The 25550-nt window shown below is 46.7% G+C and overlaps 1 protein-coding gene across 1 annotated transcript in view; it reads right to left on the bottom strand.

Annotated features, from left to right (window-relative positions):
• Nucleotides 1–3707: 3707 nt before the first annotated feature.
• Nucleotides 3708–25550, bottom strand: part of LOC142502171 (rap1 GTPase-activating protein 1-like) — a 35456-nt gene continuing 13613 nt past the window's right edge. Inside the window, exons 8-17 of the mRNA XM_075613045.1 lie at nt 25444–25527; nt 24183–24283; nt 23772–23901; nt 22802–22957; nt 20749–20820; nt 13699–13785; nt 13389–13526; nt 12334–12437; nt 4906–5017; nt 3708–3926 (exon numbers count right to left, since the gene is read on the bottom strand). Coding sequence (XP_075469160.1) covers nt 3909–3926; nt 4906–5017; nt 12334–12437; nt 13389–13526; nt 13699–13785; nt 20749–20820; nt 22802–22957; nt 23772–23901; nt 24183–24283; nt 25444–25527 — 1002 coding nt within the window. The 3' untranslated portion in view covers nt 3708–3908. The remainder of the gene's footprint in view (nt 3927–4905; nt 5018–12333; nt 12438–13388; nt 13527–13698; nt 13786–20748; nt 20821–22801; nt 22958–23771; nt 23902–24182; nt 24284–25443; nt 25528–25550) is intronic.

The following is a 25550-nucleotide window of genomic DNA, read 5'->3' as shown; positions in this document are numbered from 1 at the left end:
TAACTGCATTCCCCAGTGTACACTGTAGCACGCGCGCCTGGTGGGGGGCGGCGCATGCACAGCGCTTCACCGCGATCTGCGGTTTTTACAGAGGCAGAGATTGCGACAGGAAGGGGCGTGGTGGGGGGGTTTGCAGGGACGTCGCCATGACCTCACGCGGCTGGTTTGGCCTCATTGGCTGAACCGCTGCGGGGGGTGTTGGGGGGCGTGGTGTGGCCACGCCTCCGTCGCAAGTTGCAAATACAATTGTTTTTTTTTTATTATTTGCAAAAACTTGCAGTAGAGTGCGGCTGCACCTTCCACGACGAGGTAGTTACTGGGACTGGACTGATTGGGGGGCGGTGCTTGTACACACAGCGCACGTCTCAAGGCACCGGGACCGTGGCCTTAGGCAATATTTCTCTGCAATAAAAGCACAACCCACATGGTGGTGCTGTCACATGGTAACTGGTAGTGTTCTCCTGCAGTACAAAGTGCACACGCGTGTGTACAAGATGCTGCAGTACACACAGGAATTATAGGAGCTTGCTGTCCTTAGTGCCATACCTGTAATAAATACTTGCATGTCAGCTTACATCAATACTTTATTACTCTAGGTAATAAATACCTGGAATATAGCAAGCCAGTCACGAGGAGAGATTATTTTACTTGCAAACACATGACACAACGTGCAGAAAGTGGCGTCTGCCAGAAGTGGCGATAATATCCGGGGTATAACACAAAATGTGGGGGGAATGCACGCGCAATAGGATTGGCACGTGAGGGTACAAATTAGGCCGTGCGTACAGTGCCGGCGACGCGATGTTGCCCGAAAACAAATGCATTGCCGCCGCCGCCGCGTGCGCTTATAGTGCACACGACGTTGACGTTGCGAAAATGTAGCCGGCAAAATGTGATTTTTCAAGGGCTGTCGCGTCACGTGACGGCCCTGGAACCAATCAAATTGCCGGAAACACGCGACGCCGCCCGGCGAAATATAACACTTGCCGATGTGACGGCACTATAGGCACGGCCTTAGAAACTAGGATTAGGGAGAGGATGCTGTGTGAGGGGAGGGTGTGGGTGTAGGACAGGATGCTGTGTGAGGGGAGGGTCTGGGTGTAGGACAGGATAATGTGTGAGGGGAGGGTCTGGGTGTAGGACAGGATGCTGTGTGAGGGGAGGGTCTGGGTGTAGGACAGGATGCTGTGAGGGGAGGGTCTGGGTGTAGGACAGGATGCTGTGTGAGGGGAGGGTCTGGGTGTAGGACAGGATCCTGTGAGGGGAGGGTCTGGGTGTAGGACAGGATGCTGTGTGAGGGGAGGGTGTGGGTGTAGGACAGGATGCTGTGTGAGGGGAGGGTGTGGGTGTAGGACTGGATGCTGTGTGAGGGTCTGGGTGTAGGACAGGTTGCTGTGTGAGGGGGGGTCTGGGTGTAGAACAGGATGCTGTGTGAGGGGAGGGTCTGGGTGTAGGACTGGATGCTGTGTGAGGGTCTGGGTGTAGGACAGGATGCTGTGTGAGGGGAGGGTCTGGGTGTAGGATAGGATGCTGTGTGAGGGGAGGGTCTGGGTGTAGGACAGGATGCTGTGTGAGGGGAGGGTCTGGGTGTAGGACAGGATGCTGTGTGAGGGGAGGGTCTGGGTGTAGAACAGGATGCTGTGTGAGGGGAGGGTCTGGGTGTAGGACAGGATCCTGTGAGGGGAGGGTCTGGGTGTAGGACAGGATGCTGTGTGAGTGGAGGGTCTGGGTGTAGGACAGGATGCTGTGTGAGGGGAGGGTGTGGGTGTAGGACTGGATGCTGTGTGAGGGTCTGGGTGTAGGACAGGATGCTGTGTGAGGGTCTGGGTGTAGGACAGGATAATGTGTGAGGGGAGGGTCTGGGTGTAGGACAGGATGCTGTGTGAGGGTCTGGGTGTAGGACTGGATGCGGTGTGAGGGGAGGGTCTGGGTGTAGGACTGGATCCTGTGAGGGGAGGGTCTGGGTGTAGGACAGGATGCTGTGTGAGTGGAGGGTCTGGGTGTAGGACAGGATGCTGTGTGAGGGGAGGGTGTGGGTGTAGGACTGGATGCTGTGTGAGGGTCTGGGTGTAGGACAGGATGCTGTGTGAGGGTCTGGGTGTAGGACAGGATAATGTGTGAGGGGAGGGTCTGGGTGTAGGACAGGATGCTGTGTGAGGGTCTGGGTGTAGGACTGGATGCGGTGTGAGGGGAGGGTCTGGGTGTAGGACTGGATGCTGTGTGAGGGGAGGGTCTGGGTGTAGGACAGGATGCTGTTTGAGGGAAGGGTCTGAGTGTAGGACAGAATGCCGTGTGAGGGGAGGGTCTGGGTGTAGGACAGGATGCTCTGTGAGGGGAGGGTCTGGGTGTAGGACAGGATGCTGTGTGAGGGGAGGGTGTGGGTGTAGGACTGGATGCTGTGTGAGGGTCTGGGTGTAGGACAGGATGCTGTGTGAGGGGAGGGTCTGGGTGTAGGACTGGATGCTGTGTGAGGGGAGGGTCTGGGTGTAGGACAGGATGCTGTGTGAGGGGAGGGTCTGGGTGTAGGACAGGATGCTGTGTGAGAGGAGGGTCTGGGTGTAGGATAGGATGCTGTGTGAGGGGAGGGTCTGGGTGTAGGACTGGATGCTGTGTGAGGGGAGGGTCTGGGTGTAGGACTGGATGCTGTGTGAGGGGAGGGTGTGGGTGTAGGACAGGATGCTGTGTGAGGGGAGGGTCTGGGTGTAGGACAGGATGCTGTGTGAGGGGAGGGTCTGGGTGTAGGACAGGATGCTGTGTGAGGGGAGGGTCTGGGTGTAGGACAGGATGCTGTGTGAGTGGAGGGCCTGGGTGTAGGACAGGATGCTGTGTGAGGGGAGGGTCTGGGTGTAGGACAGGATGCTGTGTGAGGGAAGGGTCTGGGTTTAGGACTGGATGCTGTGTGAGGGTAGGGTCTGGGTGGGAGGGGAGGGTCTGGGTGTAGGACAGGATGCTGTGTGAGGGGAGGGTCTGGGTGTAGGACAGGATGCTGTGTGAGGGGAGGGTCTGGGTGTAGGACAGGATGCCGTGTGAGGGTCTGGGTGTAGGACAGAATGCTGTGTGAGTGGAGGGCCTGGGTGTAGGACAGGATGCTGTGTGAGGGTCTGGGTGTAGGACAGGATGCTGTGTGAGGGGAGGGTCTGGGTGTAGGTCAGGATGCTGTGTGAGGGGAGGGTCTGGGTGTAGGACAGGATGCTGTGTGAGGGGAGGGTCTGGGTGTAGGACAGGATGCTGTGTGAGGGGAGGGTCTGGGTGTAGGACAGGATGCTGTGTGAGGGGAGGGTCTGGGTGTAGGACAGGATGCTGTGTGAGGGGAGGGTCTGGGTGTAGGTCAGGATGCTGTGTGAGGGGAGGGTCTGGGTGTAGGACAGGATGCTGTGTGAGGGGAGGGTCTGGGTGTAGGACAGGATGCTGTGTGAGGGGAGGGTCTGGGTGTAGGACAGGATGCTGTGTGAGGGGAGGGTCTGGGTGTAGGACAGGATGCTGTGTGAGGGGAGGGTCTGGGTGTAGGACTGGATGCTGTGTGAGGGGAGCGTCTGGGTGTAGGACTGGATGCTGTGTGAGGGGAGGGTCTGGGTGTAGGACAGGATGCTGTGTGAGGGGAGGGTCTGGGTGTAGGACAAGATGCTGTGTGAGGGGAGCGTCTGGGTGTAGGACTGGGTGCTGTGTGAGGGGAGGGTCTGGGTGTAGGACAGGATGCTGTGTGAGGGGAGCGTCTGGGTGTAGGACTGGATGCTGTGTGAGGGGAGGGTCTGGATGTAGGACAGGATACTGAATAAGATGCTGTGTACGTTTGATTGCACTTGGGAGCAGAGAAGGATTCCCTGAGTACTAAAGTCCTAGAATGGATAGCAACGGTCCTCAGCTGTGGGCGAGGTCCTCACCTCAAGGATGGTTTGTATCACAAGCTGTCATTTCAAGAGACTGTCCTACAAAGAAAGAAAGGAAGAAAACCGTGTTGGCTAAGATTCATAGTGTACCCACTCTACAGTATGTGTACCTGCAATATACGAAGTGACCGCGTGACATCGCTGCTCTGTGAATTCCTGCTCTTGGTGGTAACAACGCTTCCTTCAATGTGGGCTGCCCTGGGGTGTATCCTCAGGGAAGTCCCTTTATTTCTATGTCCCTCAGGCACCAAATAAGATTGTAATCTCTTCAGGGCTGGGAATCCTTGTACCTACCCAATTCTACTTAAAGCACTGTGTATACTGTCAGCACCATATAAAAAAAATGACCCATATTTATCTACAAAGTAAATCCACCTTTTAGTTTCTTTAGCTCTGATTGGCTCACACAGTTGTCATGGATACTCTGAACGTGTCCTTTCATCGATAATGTCTTCAGGCTCTGGCTCCAGTCACTGCGAGCACGCGCACGCACACGCGCGAGCAGTGGGGACGAGGCCTAGAATGTCCCATACAACTACAATGCATATGGATTGATGCAATCCGTTTATATATTCTCAACGCTAAAGTACTTTGGCAAACTGACATTAAAGATGCAGCCAAAGACTTTAATAAGAACTTTGCAGATTTAAACGTGAAGAATAAACATAATATACTATATTACAGATTACATAGTGCATACAGCATTTCTAAGGAGCTTGAATGTATATATTATAAGGAGTCCCTTATAATACATGGACATTAATATTTCCCAGAACATACAGGGAAATTTAGGTGCATAACTAAACAATAGGATTGTATTTTAAAATTGTGGTATATGGGGGAAATATCTGAAAAATGTAACTGTAAAGGTGTGTGTGTATATACACAGGATGCTGTGATGCTGTGGAGGGTCTGGGTATAGTATAGAATGCTGTGGGGTGGGGGGAAGAGAATGGACAGAATGGTGGGGTGAGGGAAGGGGACAGAATGGGGGGGAGACAGTCACTAGATTTCTCACCATTGTCCTGTCCTCGGGGGAGCTCTCGCTGCCTTGGGCGCTGCAGAAGCTGCTGCTATTGGACGAGGGATGGGATGGACTCTGCCCCCTGCGGCATTCTGATGCCTGTGGCCTTCAAAGTTAGGAGGGGAAACAGGTCAGCATGGCTTGGGCTACTTCAGTGTCTTCTCAGGCTCACACTCATCCCAAGTGTGACTCAGTGACAATCTCATTATTTATTTCTTCATACATTAAAGCCACGGCTCTGTAAGGCTCGGGAAAGCTTGACGGGACACGTCAATTTATCAGAGATGCAGAAAGGGGCTGATTTATACTTTGTACTATATAACAGTTTATTACAGTATATTTATCACATCCTCTAAACAAACATGTCACAGTGCTTCTAACATTCAAAAGTAGGCCAACAAGACTGGAGAAACCCATCCGGCTTCTACTCTCGGTTATACTGGGACATGTGGAACTGGTTTCTGACGTGGGGGAAGACCAATCTGAGTGTCCGCTCTGCCTAACTTTGGATGTGTCACTTTGTTTCTCTATCACTTGGGTACTAACACATGAGAGTCAGCTCTGCAGGTTATAAATGCCATGGCTATCTTCACAGCTTGCAAAAAGTTTTTTAATGCCTGAAAAATATTACTAGAAATCCAGTTAATCTACCAAAATATTTCAAAAATGTGTCTTGTTTATGTAACACCCCTCTGGGATTACTAGGGCCTTAGAAGGTTAACTGTGTGGACCCATACAGAGTAACGCCCTTTCCCCATCACATGATGCTGGGTGAATAGGTAGAATCATAGCCCCACCCACTTTCGCCTACAGATGTAATTGCAGGATATGAAAAATAAATACATTTTTTATATATATATAATAAAAAATTAATAGATGATACCGTTTTGTGGCTAATGAAATGCCTTTATTTGTGCGAGCTTTTGAGATACACTGATCTCTTCTTTCGGTGATGGTCCATGTAACATCGCCGGAAGAAGAGATCAATGTATCTCGAAAGGGTCCATGTAACATCGCCGGAAGAAGAGATCAGTGTATCTCGAAAGGGTCCATGTAACATCGCCGGAAGAAGAGATCAGTGTATCTCGAAAGGGTCCATGTGACATCGCCGGAAGAAGAGATCAGTGTATCTCGAAAGCTCGCACAAATAAAAGCATTTCATTAGCCACAGAACGGTATCATCTATTCATTTTTTATTATTAATGCTCGGCTAACACGGTACCGATAATAATAATAATAAATATATTATTATTATTCATAGTCAGGAGAGGTTCTTAGAAGTGAAATAGATTAGGGTACCTCGCACTAACCACTGTTCTACTTGAAGGGTCGTATGGAGGTTGTGTGCTACCAGGGAGATAGACGGAATTTCAGAGGTTCCTAGAAGGTCAAATCCCTGGAGGAGGTGCAGGTAAGGGCCTCACAGTGATTAGTGTGTATAGGTTATACTGTAGATATGTCTAGGATTGTTTTATAGTTGGGACAGTGCCTTATTTAGATAGCGTCGCCAGGTATGGCTCCACACTACACTCGGGATTCACAGAGGTGCAGCCTATGCCCCGAAGGGGCTACCAAAGCCACAGCCTGGAGGCATAGCTGGATCAGCCGGTCGATAAGGTATTTTCACCCAGAAGGCCATGAGATGTCATTCAGTACCCGAAAGGGGGATACTGACAGCAGACAGAGAGGAGTACAAGGCCCGGTTGGGGCCCACAGGAGATGGAGCATCACCGATGCTACACAGCAGAGAGATCACTTAGGCAACAGGAGTTAGTAAAACCTCAGCACCTCCCTAGTGGGCCGAGATAGGGGGCAGCTATGGAAAAGGATGCAGACGGCACAAGCAGATAACAGTGGTGAGAGTATACATGAAGTGATGTGTACGATGTAAGTGAGACTTTATCAATGGTGATGAATAAAGCTGCTGTTTGTATGAATAAAGTTCCTGGTGCCCATCACTGCAGCATTACCAACGCCCGCCCGGATCCAGCACCCTGACAATGTAACCAGCACTGAGCAAGATAAGAGACAGTTGATGTAAACTCCTTAGGAGCCTGACAGGTAGGGTTACATTTATACAAACAAAACAAAATACGGGTAATATAATAAAGGTGTGTGTTGATAATGAAACGTCTGGCAGCGTTATTATTCCATTCCATACAATCTGTGTACCTGCTCTCTGCGGGGGACATCGCAAAGTCTCCTGGCTGCAAAACTTGCAATATTTCTTCCCAGTGGCCTGTTTATTAATGGTGCTGCCTTTTTGCTCTGGTTTTGCAGCTGGAAGACTGATAAAAGGACTTGCAGGAAGCAACCCAGATTCTGACGCAAGTTCTGCCTCATTATAATGGTTGCACTATATAAAATATCATACATTGAATTGACGGCCTTTCCAGCAATGCTCAGGTTAAAAATATGATTGTGTTCTTAGCCGACCTCGTGCAGAGTAAGTGCAGCTTTCCGCGCACAGTTAAGGAGGACACGTGTGTGCAAAGTGGGCCTGTATCTAGGGAAGTGTTCTCCGCTCTAGAGCCCTCGGATTAATTAATGCATAAGTGCTGCTGGAACCGCAACATTCTCAGATGACTAAGAGCTTTTGGATGTGTGATGATATTTGATTTTTCTAGCAGTTCATCCCTCAAGGAATTTATAAAGAGCAGATGTGGAATTTCCGAGTGAGAAAGGGGAGTTAGCCAGACAAGTTACTACGTGGAAATACTGGCAGGATTACAAGTAACAATATCTTCTGACATTTGGGAGTAGGGATACTCATCAATGCTAGTTCTTTACACATGTTGCTTGTACATAAGCTGCTGAGACCTCGCAGGTCTACCTACAGTAGATGTGATAAAGTGCCCATGAATGTAACACCTTGTCTGTCATCTTTAATGTTAGTGTAACAGTGTTTCCCCCACCCGATCGCAGATAGGGGCCATTGCAGGGTGTATGGTGCATATACCTGCTGGCAACAGGAGGGCGGAGTTGTCCGTTGATGGTAGTGGGGACACAGGAACAGGCTTCTGGACACAGAGAAATGACACACACCCTGCACACAGAGAGAAATGACACACACCCTGCACATAGAGAGAAGTGACACACACCCTGCACACAAAGAAGTGACACACACCCTGCACACAGAGAAGTGACACACCATGCACACAGAGAGAAGTGACACACACACTGCACACAGAGAAGTGACACACACCATGCACACAGAGAGAAGTGACACACACCATGCACACAGAGAGAAGTGACACACACCATGCACACAGAGAGAAGCGACACACACCCTGCACACAGAGAGAAGTGACACACACCATGCACACAGAGAGAAGTGACACACACACTGCACAGAGAGAAGTGACACACACCATGCACACAGAGAGAAGTGACACACACTGCACACAGAGAGAAGTGACACACACCCTGCACACAGAGAGAAGTGACACACACCATGCACACAGAGAGAAGTGACACACACCATGCACACAGAGAGAAGCGACACACACCATGCACACAGAGAGAAGTGACACACACCATGCACACAGAGCAGTGACACACACCATGCACACAGAGAGAAGTGACACACCATGCACACAGAGAGAAGTGACACACACCATGCACACAGAGAGAAGTGACACACACACTGCACACAGAGAGAAGTGACACACACCCTGCACACAGAGAGAAGTGACAAACACCATGCACACAGAGAGAAGTGACACACACCATGCACACAGAGAGAAGTGACACACACCATGCACACAGAGAGAAGCGACACACACCATGCACACAGAGAGAAGTGACACACACCATGCACACAGAGAGAAGTGACACACACCATGCACACAGAGAGAAGTGACACACACCCTGCACATAGAGAGAAGTGACAGTGAGTGGAACAGTGCCTGCACCCCATTCCCAGAATCCCATCTCGCTAGGCCACTGTATTTGCTCCTCAGCCCATGTCTGCAGTATGATGTGCAGCTCTGGTCCCCATGTATTGTACACTATTTGGTGATTTGCACAGTTATAAATGAAAACCTCTGAATATATATGTAAATATAATCAACTTTCACACAGTTCACACAAATTCAACAGTATCCTTGCCAATGAATTGACATGCATTTGCATTAATCATTTGCAATAGTTGGTATAAAGGTGCTCTCTAAGGCCCATATTCACTATATGGTGCTAAGCTGTACCACTTCTTAACTCCCAGTCCCTGAAACGGAAGTTAGGGTGTGCTAAAGCAGGGGTGTGCAAACTTTTCCGTCTGCGCCCCCCCTGCTTACTCTCCCCCCCCTGCTTGTGCCCCCCCCTACCTTGTCTCTGGCATCATATGAAGCCGCGTTGCCATGGCGAAGCATCGCCGAAGCCGTCAAAGACAAGCTAAGGGAAGTTACAAAGGTCTCCCCCGGCATTTCATTGAAATGCTTTGGGGAAGAGCGTGGGGCCTCTGTAACCACCGCACCCCCCCAGAAAATCTCGCGCCCCCCAGTTTGCGCACCCCTGTGCTAAAGCATAGCACACTTTAGTGAATATGGGCCTAAGTAAGATATTTGTAGTAGATAATTTCTGGCGAAGTTTCATTTTTTGGCCAACCACGAATGTCCATAAATTCACCAAAGTTGTGAAGTTGTGCGAATGTTTCTCCCATCTCCATCCTCAAAGAGAAGTTACAATATTTAGCACTTTCTTTTCTTTCCCTTATCACCTTATGATGTGATATGAATATCAGAAGATATGAGAAGCTGTTATTGGTACAGTCACTTGGTACAGATGCACTTTGATAAAGCCGTTTGTTGGTGAAACATGTCAGTGTAATCTTCTCTTTTTTGGCACATTAAATAGTTTTTTACTATCTCCCTTTTGCGTTTTTGTGGTGCAGCGTTTTTCTGGGCTTTGTGCCTGGATCATCCCTACAGTACTGGTACAGTCAGATAATATCCCCTAGTGCGCAGCTCTCTGATTGGCTCACACAGTTGTCATGGATACATTAAATCTGTCCTCGCATCAATCATCCCTTGAGAATGTTCAATTGAAATATAATGCATATTGATTTACGTATTCTATGATATACAGATAAAGCATGATTTATGTTAAACAGCCGGACTTGTGTTGTCCGCACCTCACCCGCGATCTCGCCGCGCGAACTTCGGTTGTGGTCAGATGGAATTATTATTTGTGTTTTTGCAGTTCAGTGTGTCACTGGCAGGTGGCGCACTGAGTATCTTTGTCTAATGACCTTCTACATTTCTACTGTTGCAGTTCCACACTTTATTAAATAAACACTATGCATTAACCTAATCTGCCTCAACTTTTGTTCTGTACATGGCATGGGACATGGTGCTTACACCCTGCCTTACAAGACCGGCTTGCAGTTATGCCTACATGAAATATTGCGCCATTCAAGTCGGGACAGATTATTTATTTATTTATTTATAAAATATTTTACCAGGAAGTAATACATTGAGAGTTACCTCTCGTTTTCAAGTATGTCCTGGGCAATACTTGATACGAGTGTGTCTCTGTCTGAGATCTATCAGCAGGGCCGCAGTCAGATTTCCCCAGGCCCAGGACTAGGAGTTATGACTGCCCCCCCCCCATGTCGGCAGTCTTGCGAGCCCCCCCATTTTACACCTTGCGGGCCCCTCTATTTTCCTCTCTTCCCATGTATTTCTCTCCTCTCCGTCTCATTCCCTTTCCTCTCACTCTCCTCCGCTCCATCAATTACCCCACTCTTGCTCAATCCCTTCCCCCCCACCTTGCATGTATTTCTCTCTCCTGCATCACATTCTTAGTCCCTCTTTTCCTCACTCCCTTCTCTCACTCGCCCCTCCTCCGTAAATTACCCCACTCTCACTCAATGCCTCTTCCTCACACTCATCTCCTCCCCCATCACACAATATACACACCCAAACAAAACCACCCCCAAATACATATAACCCCCCCTTCCAAATACATATAACCCCCCCTTCCAAATACATATAACCCCCCTTCCAAATACATATAACCCCCCTTCCAAATACATATAACCCCCCCTTCCAAATACATATAACCCCCCTTCCAAATACATATAACCCCCCCTTCCAAATACATATAACCCCCCTTCCAAATACATATAACCCCCCCTTCCAAATACATATAACCCCCCCTTCCAAATACATATAACCCCCCCTTCCAAATACATATAACCCCCCCTTCCAAATACATATAATCCCCCCTTCCAAATACATATAACCCCCCCTTCCAAATACATATAACCCCCCCTTCCAAATACATATACCCCCCCCTTCCAAATACATATAACCCCCCCTTCCAAATACATATAACCCCCCCTTCCAAATACATATAAAAAAACAACCACCACCAAGTACATATTGTGACAAATGGCTCCCTTAGACTGCGGTCCAAGTGCACGTGCGCCTGGCAGGGGGGCGGGGTTGGGGGGGGGGGTGATGGAGGGTGGGTTGGCACGTGTGTGTATATATATATATACAACACCTCACAAATACATATAACCCCCCTGCTCCCAAATACATATACAAAAGCCCCGCCCGAAAATACAGATTTTCCTTGGGGATGGTCTCAGGCTGCTGGCCAGGCCCGGTGGCTGCAGGGGGTCCGGGCAGCCGGCGTTACCACCAGGCCCCAGCTCTCCGCCAGCTGCAGGCCTCACTCTCACTGACTGTACCACGCCGAGCTTCTGACGTCAGCACGCTTCGGACCTCTTTCTCATACTGGAGCTCGCCAGAAGCTGAGCCCAGCTTGCTTCCAGCGCGCGCCGATGTCGGAGAGGCCTGGCGCACGCCTGCATCAGAAGCTCAGCGTGGGACAGTCAGTAAGGGAGAGAGGCCCACAGGTGGAGGAGTGCAACTAAAGGACTGGCAGCCGGGTCCCCCACAACCACCGGGCTCGGAACACCTGTCCCGGCTCTCCCCCCTGTTGGCGGCCTTTTCTATCAGTATATCGTTGACAAGAACCCATTATACAAACAAACACCAAACCAAAAAGGCTGGAAGAATTCTATTCAACACGACTTAAGCATTCATCAGTATTTCTAATTCCCATAAATTAAGGTGCAGTATTTTGTACAAACTGACATTAATGGCGCAGTCCGAGGTTCGAGCTCAGCCATATAATACCTTATCTACTATTCTAGAGTTGTTTCATAAATCAAGACATGTTCAAAAAGAGATCAACTTTCCCAAAGAATCCTAAGATGTACTCTTCCCTTCTAATGATAACATTGTATCAGAGAGACACATATAGCTGCCATTTAATGCACAGTGACACAGACATTGAATGTGGGGTATGCAGTGCTAAATATACACAAAGTGAAACACAAAGCGTAACACACAGACACTGACAAACACACACACACACAGTGACACTTCCACACAATGACATACATCTCACCTCCTCTCCTCGGGGACACTCTCTATTGCGATGCTGCTACTTCTGCACCCCTGTGAGAGAGAGTTACGAGACCTCTGGGGACTCCTCAGGGAGAGAGAAAATGTCTGTGAGAGACAGAGGATGCTCTGAGACAGTTTCCCCAAGAGAGGGAGAGAGAGGGAGGGTGGGTGAGAGAGGGAGGGGGATAGGGGGGAGGGAGGGGGGAGGGAGAGAGGGGGAGGGGGGAGGTGGAGAGGGGGGGGGCGAGGGAGGGAGAGGGGAGAGGGAGGGGGTAGAGGGAGGGAGGAACGGAGGGGGGAGAGGGAGGGAGGAATGGAGGGGGAGAGGGAGGGAGGAATGGAGGGGGAGAGGGAGGGAGGAGAGGGATGGAGGGAGGGAGGAGAGGGATGGAGGAAGGGATTGATGGAGGGGGGAGAGGGAGAGAGATGGAAGGAGGGGGAGGGAGAGATGGAGGGGGAGAGAGGGAGAGATGGAGGGGGAGAGATGGAAGGAGGGGGAGGATGAGATGGAGGGGGAGAGAGAGGGAGGGAGAAAGAGGGGGAGAGGGAGGAAGAAAGAGAGGGAGGGAGAGCGGGAGGGAGGGTGAGGGGAAGAGGGAGGGAGAAAGTGCGGGAGGGAGAGGGAGGCTGAGAGGGAGGGGGAGAGAGAGGGATGGAGGAGGAGGGAGGGGAGGGAGAGGGAGGCTGAGAGGGAGGGGGAGAGAGAGGGGAGGGAGGGTGAGAGAGAGGGAGGGTGAGAGAGAGAAGGAGGGGAGAGAGGGAGGGGGAGAGAGAAGGAGGGGAGAGAGAGAAGGAGGGGAGAGAGGGAGGGTGAGAGAGAGGGGGAGGGTGAGAGAGAGGGGGAGGGAGAGAGAGGGAGGGGGGAGGAGGGATGGAGGGGGGATTTTTTTCTAGCGCCAGGGTATGCAAAAATCTCTAGATATTATTATACAAGAAGCGTTTCGCTCTAAGTCACATGAGTTCTTAGTTTGCACATTCTATTCACGGTAGATTCTGGTACAATGAATGTTACATTGTATATTCTGTGTTTATTGTGCATCTGCTGATCTCTCTCACCTTGAAATTCTCTAAGAACCCACTGCCTGCGCTCTCCATCTTCTCTCCGGCACTCTCATCCACTGCGCCCAGCACTCTCTGACTGTGCTGGAGAAGCTCATCATACAGACTGTCAATGAGAGAGCCACGAGTTCGCTCCTGAGAAGAGGAGAGAGGGTTTGAAACAGAGATACAGTAGGTGAGAATGGAGTCACTGCCGGAGCGTGAGAGCAGCGGGCAAAGAAACAGCATACTGTATATATGTCAATAAAAGGACTAATGTGTGACAACTGTTATTGAGCTTTCATGCCCTTTCCCAGCTGTTTCTCACCTGCAGTTTTGAGAACCTCTCGGCTTGGTAGCAGCTGACCTCCGCATTAATCAGCTTTGTGAGTAACAACTCCCGGAACTGCGAGTTCTGATAGTGATGAGAGACAGGGGCGTGTTAATTGGAGACGTAGAAGCATTATGCACCAGATTATGGGCCTCATGCAGTAAACAGAGATACGCCACTTATCGTCAAAAAAGCCTACTGCTATTCAGTAAGCCCCGATAATTTGGCGATAAGAGAGCTTTTCGGCAACTTATCGCCAGCTTGTCAAAATTGCGCTATTCTAGTAGCCCTGATTAGCTTATCGAGGCTGATCGCCGCACTAGAATGGAGATTTCCTCTCCGAATCGTCTCGCCAGGAAAAGTTGGCAAGGTGGTGAGAAGCTGCCGATAAGCGGCGAGACGGCACTTAGAAAAAGAAATATGCATTTTTACTGCATCGAATTAATGCCGGGAGACTGATACCCATTAATATCACCACCGGAGACCCACGGCATGAATCAGATGCATGAATAATGCATTTACAGGCAACTTCATTACCTTAGCGGCTAACCGCTATGGCAATGAAGGGGTTAACCACCAGTGCCATGCTAATTGTGGGTAGCGGGGGTGGGTGAAGGTGGTATTTGGCTCTTGGTATGTGTTTAGGCCTTGCGGGGGGATTGCGGGTGTACTTAACCCCTTCATTACCGTAGCGGTTAATACCGCTATGGTAATGAAGGGGTTAACCCCTCACGCTACCCACCCGGTAGGCCTAAACTTCCATCCTTGGGGCCACTACCCCCTTGACCCACCCCCGCTACCCACAATAAACAAAAATACACACAACAGCCCTACTACCCACCTCCTAGGCCACCAATAACCATTAAAATATGTAATAAACACCAATACATAACCCACCCAACCCCTGTGCCCCCACATAAAACCATAATTTTATTTTTATACACAGGATTAATACCAGAGGCCGACAGGGGACTCTGGGCAGTCCCCACGGGTGTCTGGGGGCCCTCATGTGGTTCCCACGGGTGTTCGGGGTCCCCAGGTAGTCCCCGCAGGTGTTCGGGGGTCCTCAGGTGGTCACCATGGGCACCCGGGGGTCCTCGGGTGGTCCCCGTGGGTCCCCGCTTGCCTGCGGTACCATTCGTGTTGTAAAAATAAATAAAGATGGCCTACATAAATACACCTCCCCTCCCCCAAAACACATACAGTATAGTAATGTGCAAAATAACTATTATCCAGATATGGAAAATAGATAATTTGCCCATTATTAAATAAAACATTAGCTAGCCAGCATAAATAAAGTAAATAAAACCGTTCTACTTACCCCTGCCATTAGGAAGGGCGTCCCCATCAGCATACTGCAGGGCCATATCCTCTGTTGCCAGAAAGAATACATAAAAAATACATTCTAATGGCCCCTAAATCCTTAATCACCTTAACGGTTAATAACCACCATAGTAGTTAAGGGGTTAACCCACCCGGGTTAACCCACCCTCCCCCATTACCCACCCGGGAGGCCTAACCACCTACCCCGGACCAACTATACCCACCCTGTACCCATTGATTGGCATAGTAGTACATCATACCCATATAATATGGGCATGATAAGCTACTATTGCAGTCAATGGTCACCCTAACACAAAAGCATAAATGTCCAAAATACACAATAATCAAACATATACAGTACAACAAGCACCTAAACTCCCAAAATCAAAAATGAAAAGCACTAGCCAACCAATCAATTACCTAAATAAAACCACTAGCCAATAAATTAAAGAAATAAAACCACTAGGCATTCAATTAAATAAATCACACCACTAGCCAAACAGTACATTTAATACATAAAAGCAGTAACCAACACAACAATTAATTAATACAACCACTTGGCAACACATCAATTAAAACCAGTAGCCAACAAAATACATCATTAAATAAAAATGCTAAACAATCTGATTTTTTTTTTAAAACAAGCCATCACAATTCAAAACAATTTATCTAAACAATAAACAGAAATAGAGAATAAACAGTCAATAGAAGAAATGCATTTGGCCAAAAATGCATTATCTCCCACTGTATTCATCTATACCCTAAACAGGCACAGATTAATACATTAGCAGTCAATGGGCATTGCAAAACATAAAAAAAGATAAATCCTATGAAAAAACCTGTAAAAATAAAATGACATACATTCAATATTTATCTTACCTTTAGAAGCGTTGGCCCTCCGAATCCTGTGGAATTAGGAAGCTCTCAGACCGTGATGTCATGAAACTCAATCCAACGCCATCCACCTTGAACATCCAGAACAGATAACAAAATTCTTCTTTCTTTAATCTACTATCATCTTCTTTCTTCATCTGTGATTATTTATTTTCTTTATCTTCTGTCTTCATCTGTCAATCCAACAACCCCATTTTAAATCCACGATGTTGACCTGTAGGCTTCTTTAGCTCAAATGAGACGTCACGGCCTTAAATATGGCCTATGACGTCACATTTGAGTAACAAATGGTTCACACGCCATCTGATTGGCTGTGAAAACCATGTGCCATTTAAAAAGAAATAAAAATGTATGTGACGCCATGTAAAGGGAATGAAGCCAGCCAATATACATTCTCAGTTATAGATGTAGCATGCGTTATTGCCTGCAATGTATATATGAATGTATATCTTTATTTATATAGCGCCATTAATGTACATAGCGCTTCACAGCAGTAATACACGTGACATTCCTATAAATAACAAAATAATACAAATAACACATCATGGGAAAAAGTGCTTCAGACATAAAAGTGACATTTAGGAAAAGGAGCTCCTGCCCCGAAGAGCTTACAATCTAATTGGTAATGATAGGGAGGGTAGGGAGGGAATGGAATAGCTCTTGCAGCAGTCTCCTTGAAGAAGTGTCATTGGATGTGAAACGTACGTCGGTGTGTGTCGCCGCGACGTAACGTCCTCACGTGGGATAACAGCGGGGCGGCGACTGCCTAACTGTTTACCAATGCTTACTAGTGTTGCAGCGCATACTCATCCTGAGTATGAACCTAGCATTTAGATATTCCAATAATTCTAACATGGACATTAAGCAGGTGTGAAAAACCTAGCAATAACTCCGGACCTTAACTTATCATATTTAAGGAGTGTGATCGCCGAGGGTAACCCACCTTAGCGGCACTGCAGGAAATTTGAGTCACTGACCCAATGTTACTGACAAGTACAAAGGACCACACTTAATGACTGGCTATATCTCAGATTCTAATAGATCACGACTCTGGGGAGTGTGTATGCCTGATCTCATTCACAGCAATACCGCTGCAAGCTATTCACATGTGCAATTTAAGGCTGTAGCATGCGCCTAAGGTAACAAGATGTACATACAATGTGTCGAAAGTGTATGTAAATAGACATATTTCAACCAATAGGCACCACCGCTATTCCAGCCTTTTATATACACTTTGGTTCTTCTGCTTAACAACAAGCACTGCATAAATTGACTACTAAGATTGTTAAGATAAGACAAATATATGTGCTTGCACTTATAGCACGCTGTGGACGTTGGAACGCTGATCCTATAAGTAACAATACTAGGCAAGCAAATATCATATGCTTCCTCTGTTGCTGTACCACAAGCAACACTTTTAATACAAATAGCTGATACATATTTAGGGACTTGCACCAGTTGTGAGTAATCACCGAGTGTTCTGATTTTATATGAGCAGACTCTAACGAGACAGGCTAATCCACACTAGCTGACTAGTTTATCTGCCTCGCTGCTCTTTGCATCCCTTGAATAATCATCCCCTGGGGAATTTGGGGTGCCCTCACCTACATAACACCAGTTGTGTAACAACTTTTGCACATATAGTTCATTCAGGTGTTAGCCCTGACTCTTCTGACCACTTGACATCAGGGCACATAGGGTCACACTATATGTTGTTAGTAATCATCACCACAGGGTATTATGGGTTCTCCCTCCCTTTGCCCACACTCCTCATCAAGGGGTTAAAGCCTTATTGGGTAACAGCTATTTAACGTCTAGTTTATTAGTATATGTGTGTGTCTGTCCACCATTATTTTATCCACATTTCCTATTAACGTACAAAGAGGTTTACGTATGAGGTGTAAAGTATCAGGCACGGTGAAACTCATATGCTTCATTAAGGAGGTGTGTTTTAAGATGGGTCTTAAAGGTGGATAGAGAGGGTGCTGGTCGGATATTGAGGGGAAGGGCCAGGGCTGCAGACAGATCTCCCGGGGCCAAGGATTGGAGGTAGCCCCCCCCCCCCGCTGTTGGTGGTCATGCGAGCCCCGCATTTCCCTCCCTCTTCCCATGTCTTTCTCTCCCCTCCATCTCACTCCCTCTCTTCCTCACTCACCCCCTCTCACTCACCCCCTCTCACTCACCCCCTCCATTAATTACCCCACTCTCACTCAATCCCTCCCGGCCTCTCATGTATTTCTCTCCCCTGCGTCTCCCTCTTACTCCCTCTTTCCTCATTGTGAGGATTCGCCATCCATGGCGGTCGCAGACCGTCTCCTCACCCCAACAAACCTTCCGTGATGGATACCCAAGATGCGCGGTTTCGTGGTCCCAGTACGCGCGCACGCGGTCCTCTCTCTCATGTCGGTGCGCGCTGGAAGCTGGTCCGAGCTTGCTTCTGGCACGCGTCAGAGAGGCCAGGTGCGCACCGGCATCAGAAGCTCAGCGTGGGACAGTTCGTGAGAGAGGGCCGCAGCTGAGGGAGAGCCTGGCCCGGCAACTAGAGGACTGGCAGCCACACCCCCGCAGCCACCTGGCCCGGGACACTTGTGCCGGCTCTCCCTCCTCCCCCCCATCTGCGGCCCTAAGAATGGCATTACAGAGGTGTGGGGTAGTCAGTGAGAAGGGTTTTAAGGTGGGAGAGGGCTTTAGACACAAAAGGGGTAGAGAGAAGACATCTTTGAGCAGAACACAAGAGTCGGGATGGTGCATAGTGAGAAATTAGGACTGAGGAGCAGAAGAGTGTAAAGCTTTAACAGTGAGGGAGAGAATTGAGTGTGTGATAGTGGATTTGATCGGAAGCCAGGAGAGGGATTTCAGCAGGGGAGACGCTGAGACAGATTTAGGAAATAGTCGAGTGATTCTGGCTGCAGCAATTAGGATGGATTGTAGGGGAGACAGGTGAGAGGCAGGAAGGCAATGCGTTGCGTTAACACTGACACGTTATTTTACAGTAGTGGTATGGAGAAATGGCATTAACACACGTGTTTTTAATTGGGTTTTGTGTATTAACTCATGGTGACCAGGGTAATAATATTTGCTACATCTGTAGGTCTCATCTCCATACTGCCCTCTAATAAAAACAATATGTATTATATATACTGTGATATCTGCACTTAGAGTTTTGGTCTTAAATAATCATTTTCATGTTAGCTTCAGATACTATGAAGTCCGACTCCTCCAGCATAAGGAACAGAGATGGTTTTATTCAAAATGAAGCAGCTGATAAATAATTGATGGCGATTTGATCCACATGATGCAGAGAATATTATATGGTTGCCACCTGCTGGGAATCTTGGGTACTGCAAAGGTATAGTCTCCATGGCAGTGAGGAAGTGACTCTCAGATCCATGCTACAAATCTGCTGGCCATATTAGGCCTCGTCCATGGTTGTTGCTTGCTGGTGGAGGCGCGCTGAGACGCGCTTCCGCTCAGCACTGAGCCCCTACAGTCGCAATTAGAGCAGCTTTAGTAGGGGCTCGCCTACGCTTCCGCAAGCGCGCGGAAGCGCAGGTCTTAGGGAAATGTAAAATTTTCCCGCTTGCCGGAGCGCAGGGCCGGTCATGTGAGCGGTTCGCCCAATGAGGGCGAACCAGCTCCGTGACGTCACTGGCCTGCCCCCGGCCCGCCCCCTGACGGCGTGCAGGGAAAGCACCCGCAAGGCCAGGGAAAGCACCCGCTTTCCCTGAGCCTCAGCGCGCCTCAGCACGCCAGCGGGAAGCTTGGCCGAGGCCTTATACTCAGACGGTCAAAGCGTCCAGTTGCACGTATACTCAAGTTGATAATATATATAGTTGATAATACAAATAAATGTACCTTTCATTTACAAAACTCTCAGTGCTCTGATTTAATTTATCCCCCACAGAATGAAAATAAATGGAAACTTTTGTTATTTTGTTAATAGTAAAATTTGCGGTGAATACCAAGTGATTCATTTCCTAGTAATTTCATTAATAGAAAGTATAGAACAACAGTGACACCTTGTGGGCATTTATATGTATTTCAGCAATACATTCCCTCTTAATGAACAACAAATACAAATATGTCTGGTGAGCAGAGACGGGCGAATCCGCACAAATCCGTTTCCCGGATTTTCGCTGATGTTACCACCAAAATCCATTATGCCGTGTAAAAATCCGCAAATGGATTTGGCCAGTTTCAATCTGTGCGGATTCATCAAAATCCGCCATTGGATACAACCCGTGGACGGATTTGTAGACTCCAATCCGCGGATTCAGCAATCTGTTGTCGGATTGTAAAGGACGGATTCCCGAATCCACGGATTGGATTCTACAATTCTGTCCACGGGTTGTGAAATCCATGGAATGTATTGGTAATAATAAAAAATCCGCAAAACGTGAATTGCCCTTTTTGACATAGATTCGCTCAAATCCACTTACCAAAGGAACCGACCGATCCGCTGCAGATCCAAATTTGCAAAAAACAATTAGTTCAGCTCTACTGTGAGCACATTCACATGTCTCAGACAGGTCTGCAACCTGCTTTTCCCCATTATCTCTTGGCATACAGTGCTTCCACTGCAGCCAGGGAGTCGGATTCCTGTTATTGTAATGAATTGGCATGTTTTTTGCATCTGCAAGGCTCTGCTCAACCCAAAGCGATATTACACAAAAGGAAGGAGATAAAGTTGGTCAAGCCCCTTCCACATTTCAGCATATCCCTATTACAAACTCATTTAAATAACTTTTTTAAAAAGGCAACCAAGACGAAACCTTTAAGGCCTCGTACTGCTTCACTTTACTTCTAGGATGGATTATACGTTGCACTAACCTTTTGAAACACAGCAGGGTTAGGAAGAGCAGGTCCAAATGAGGGCACATCGTCCCGGGCGGTGACTGACACCTGGAGATGGAAAAGATCACTAATTGAATATCCTGCAGTGTGCAATATAAAATAATAATAATAATACTAATAAACATTAGTATGCTGGTATCCAAGGAAAAGACCTAATCATACAGTGATAATCTGCATATTGACTGGGAGACTTTAAAATTTTGGTCGTTTTGTTGGTTGTGATTCTTGTTAAGGGAAAACCTACAACTGTTTACAATTGGATTGCTTTTCTTTGATAAATCCGGTGCTGGTCCTGGCATTGTTTTGCTCCATATGGTGCTGGTTCTGGCATTGTTTTGCTCCATACAGTGCTGGTTCTGGCATTGGTTTTGCCCCAGTGTTGCCGCCGGGGGGACTTAGTAAATAGCAATAGAAAAAATGGAGCAAAACTCCGTATCTGTGCTCTTAAAAGTGAGCATGAGACATCTTGAAACAAAATGAATGTAGCATTTTCAAATGATCATGATGTAACAACGTAACAATGAATGCATGTGTCTTCTGAATGAAATGCTTGCCAGTGTGTCCAGTCATATATAATGCACCTATTAGGGGGAGGTATGACAATGAAGGGCCATGTAGTGGGATGACCAGGTTGACCAATGTATATGGACAAACAGCCCCCACCATAAAAAACCTAATGTCCAAAATCACTCCCCTGGTGCTAGACTGGATGATCTTAGGAGTACTGAAACATATAAATTGATTGAAGTTTGAAGTACTTACACTTGGCAGCAATGTATCCTGTTATCAGTGTGCTGCTGTTCCGTTTGTCCAGGCAGAGAGTGTCCCTTGGAGGGAGGTGCAAACAGTGCACAGCTTGTTGAATTAAAGAATAAAAAAGACGGTGTCTGGATCAGAAAAGGTTGATAAAAAGATTTCTTTTTATTTTGTCACATCACCAAACACTCACAAAGCCTTGTGAGAGGAACCTTTGACGTGTTTCGGGCTGGTCTGCCCTTTGTCAACCTGAAACGCGTCAGAGGTTCCTCTCACAAGGCTTTGTGAGTGTTTGGTGATGTGACCCAATAAAAAGAAATCTTTTTATCAACCTTTTTTGATCCAGCCACCGTCTTTTTTATTCTTTAATTCAACAAGCTGTGCACTGTTTGCACCTCCCTCCACGGGACACTCTCGGACTTAGAAACAGCCCCAACAATGTAGAGATTTCCAAACCTCACAAGTCTCCTTGTTTGGTGTAAGAAGAAATGTGTAAGATTTTGAAAACTCTGCACATAATATTTTCATGTTGAGTCATTACAATGAACTTTCTTTTGTATATACAGTGCTGGTAATTTAGCAAGGAAGCTGGATATTTAATCCGTTGGCCACCCACTTGTGAACATTTATATACTCCTACTACTTGGTCTCACCGTTGCTCCAGAGGGGTTAATACCCTGACTCTTAGCATCCTCTGTCCTCTATATCCCACCAACATTAAGTGGTCAACTGGGATAGTATGACTTTATAATTGACGACACGGATGCCTGATAGCGTTGATTTAATATAATTTTAATTCACATTACACATTACTTTGGTAATATATGTTTTAAGTAAATTTATTAAAAGTTAACTTTTATACCTGGTGGTGTGCATTTAAGTGAATTCTTTTAGGGGGCACATCCAATTTGTGTTTCCCCTTCACCTTTTCTGATTCTTTTGTATATATTTTCTATTTTGACCAGTTTCCATCCTGATTCTGATACACTTGCCTAGACAACTCACTTTAGGGGCATGAAGGTTTTCAATTTACAGTTACCCATCATCTTTACCCCACATTTGTGTTTTATTTTTCAGAGCAGCACAGTCCCCCCACATCCTGATCACATAATCCATTGTTAAACAATACATTCGTTTTGTATTGTGGAAAATAATTATGTAAAAACAATTCTGAGGGACCTTTAAAAATGTCAGCCTTAGTGATTGGGCTCAGACTGGCTCAATGTGTCCCACTAACCTGGAACCAGATCTCCCCCTTACTGAAGTGTCTCACCTTATAGAGCGTCTCCCCATTGATGCTCAGGCATGGCTGGACTGCTATGTAACAGTGCAGAAAGTGGGAGGTGATGATGTCTGGAGAGAAAATGCCCCCATCATCCTGATACACAAGTGACACTATGTCATTCCCAATGTGACGCTTTCTCTGCAGCTACAGAGATACAGAGATAAAGGGAGAGCGGGGGAGCAGAACAGAGAATGGGAAAGAGAGAATGAGATGTGGGTGAGAGAGAATAAATACTTTTTTATTGTAGGGCAATATTGCCATTGGCCATTTTCAGGGTACCCTTAAAATGGCCACTATTCTGAATATCTGGATAAATACATGGTAGACTGCTTGCACTTTACAGTATTTCTACTCGATCGTGTTGCTCACTAGAATTATTCCCGTTAACATGCAGAGTTAGTGAACTAACTTCAATCCTTCAGCTCTCACTTCAAATATTACAAAGTATTTATCCAGTTGCATATATCTGATGCATTTTCTGGTGACCAGATTAATGGCAGCTGAGAGGAGGCAGTTGTACAGACATAAAACAGGAAGAAACATATCCACCAGACGTGCTGAAATTAGTTAAAACAAAATTGTTTTGCAAAATGTTAACTCATTTGTTGCTGATCAAAAAGGTACATTAATAGGTTCACATAGAGTCATCCACAAATTTCCCAAATCCCTCCCACAAAGCCGGGCGTCATCTGAAGAATGAGAGAGAGGAAGATGGTGCAAGAGAAGTAATGTCCAGGGTGGAAGTTTCTGTAAGGCTCCCAACATACCACTTCGATTGTAAGCTCTCCGGGGCAGGGATTTCCTGTCCTAATGTCTGATTTTGTATGTTGCACTTATTGTATTATAATTCCCTTTATTGAATTGTCTCTTTTGTAAAGTGCTGAGTACACTGTGGGTGAAATCTAAATAAAGATATACATAATAGAGATAGTGAGAGAGGAGAAGCACAGATACAGACCTGCTGAAGGTCTCCCGGGGTGTAGGGAAGTTTGGTTGACACATGGAACATGATCTCATGACCCCGGAATGTGGTGTATAGAGATTCTGACCCTGTCTGACCTTGGGAAACATCCAGACCCCCACGGAATCTACAGGGGACAAAGATCATAAGCATGGTGACATCTAATCTCCACAGCATATTTTTCTGTCAAAGGCTTTCATAATGTTTCTTTGTCATTTTTAATTGCATGCAAACAGAAGCTTGATCTCTCTGACAGAAACAAAACAAATATACTATTTATGTGGCTGTATTTTTTAAATGCTCATCATGCTCAACAAGGACATCAAAGTCATTAATATCACTGCTTCTCTTAATAACGCTTGAAACAGCAGATTCTCTAACTTTAAAAGTTCATCATTTGCTTCTCACCCTTTGAAATTCTGTAGCTGAATGTTTTCTCCCAGGAAGTCAAGAAATTCAATGAACCCCAAACTCTCCTCTGTGTTACTAAACAGCTCTGCTTCAGTCACCTGCGAGACATGGTGATGCAGAGGGATATATCGATTATAGATAGATGCAGAGGGGGTATATAGATGATAGATAGATATATGCAGAGGGATATATAGATGATGGATAGATGAAGGGTTATATATAGATGATAGATGCAGAAAGCAATATAAATGATAGATTGATGCAGAAGGATATATAGATGATAGATAGATGAAGGGCAATATATAGATGATAGATGCAGATGGATATATAGATGATAGATAGATGCAGAGTGATATATAAATGATAGATAGATGCAAAGGGATATATAGAAGATAGATAGATGCAGCGTGATATATAAATGATAGATGCAGAGGGATATATAGACGATACATATATGCAGAGAGATATATAGATGAAGGGTGATATATAGATGACAGATGCAGAGGGATATATAAATGATAAATGATGCAGAGGGATTTATAGATGATAGATGCAGAGGGATATATAGATGATAGATGCAGAGGGATATATAGATGATAGATGCTAGATGTATGCAAATGGATATATAGATGATAAATAGATGCATATGGATCTATCTATCTATCTATCTATCTATCTATCTATACGATAGATGCAAAGGGATACATAGATGATTGATGCAGAGGGATATATAGATGATAGCTGCAGAAGGATATATAGATGATTGATAGATGCAGAAGGATATATAGATGGTAGATAGATGCAGATGCATATATAGATGGTAGATGGATGCAGATGGATTTATAAATGAAAGATGCAGAGGTAGCCCCCTCTCTATTCTGTTTCCCTTATACCATCTTAAGTCTTTTCACGTTTATCTATCCAACAACTTTCCTATCATTCCATCTGCTTCCTTCTCCTTCTTCTCACTCTCTTCCTTTTATTCTTTCCATTCTCTCCTATTCCCGGTCCCTGTCGTAGTATTTTCTTACTCACATTTCTCCCCTCACTCCATTTGCTCTGTCTCCTACTGTTTCGTTTCCTCATTGATCTCTGTCCAAATTCCTTTTTCTACCATCTCTCTTTTAATTTTTCTTTCTTTTCGGCACATTTTCATATTGTTCCCATTCCTCCTGTATCTTCTTCTTCTCCCTTTACCATGTTCCCTCTTCTCCCCCATCCTCCTCTCAGCTGTTTTCTGTCTCTTTTCCTCCCTCACCTGTCCTGGTTTCTGGTATATGACCCCGAACTTGAAGTTGTTGTTCATGACATGTTCATCGAAGGACACCAGGAGATGAGAGGCCTGAGAAAGGGAGTGTTAGAATA

This window comes from Ascaphus truei, chromosome 8, assembly GCF_040206685.1.
Source record: "Ascaphus truei isolate aAscTru1 chromosome 8, aAscTru1.hap1, whole genome shotgun sequence".
Taxonomy (NCBI): domain Eukaryota; kingdom Metazoa; phylum Chordata; class Amphibia; order Anura; family Ascaphidae; genus Ascaphus; species Ascaphus truei.
The sequence above is the reverse complement of the archived record's forward strand: the minus strand, read 5'-3'. Positions and strand labels throughout refer to the sequence as shown.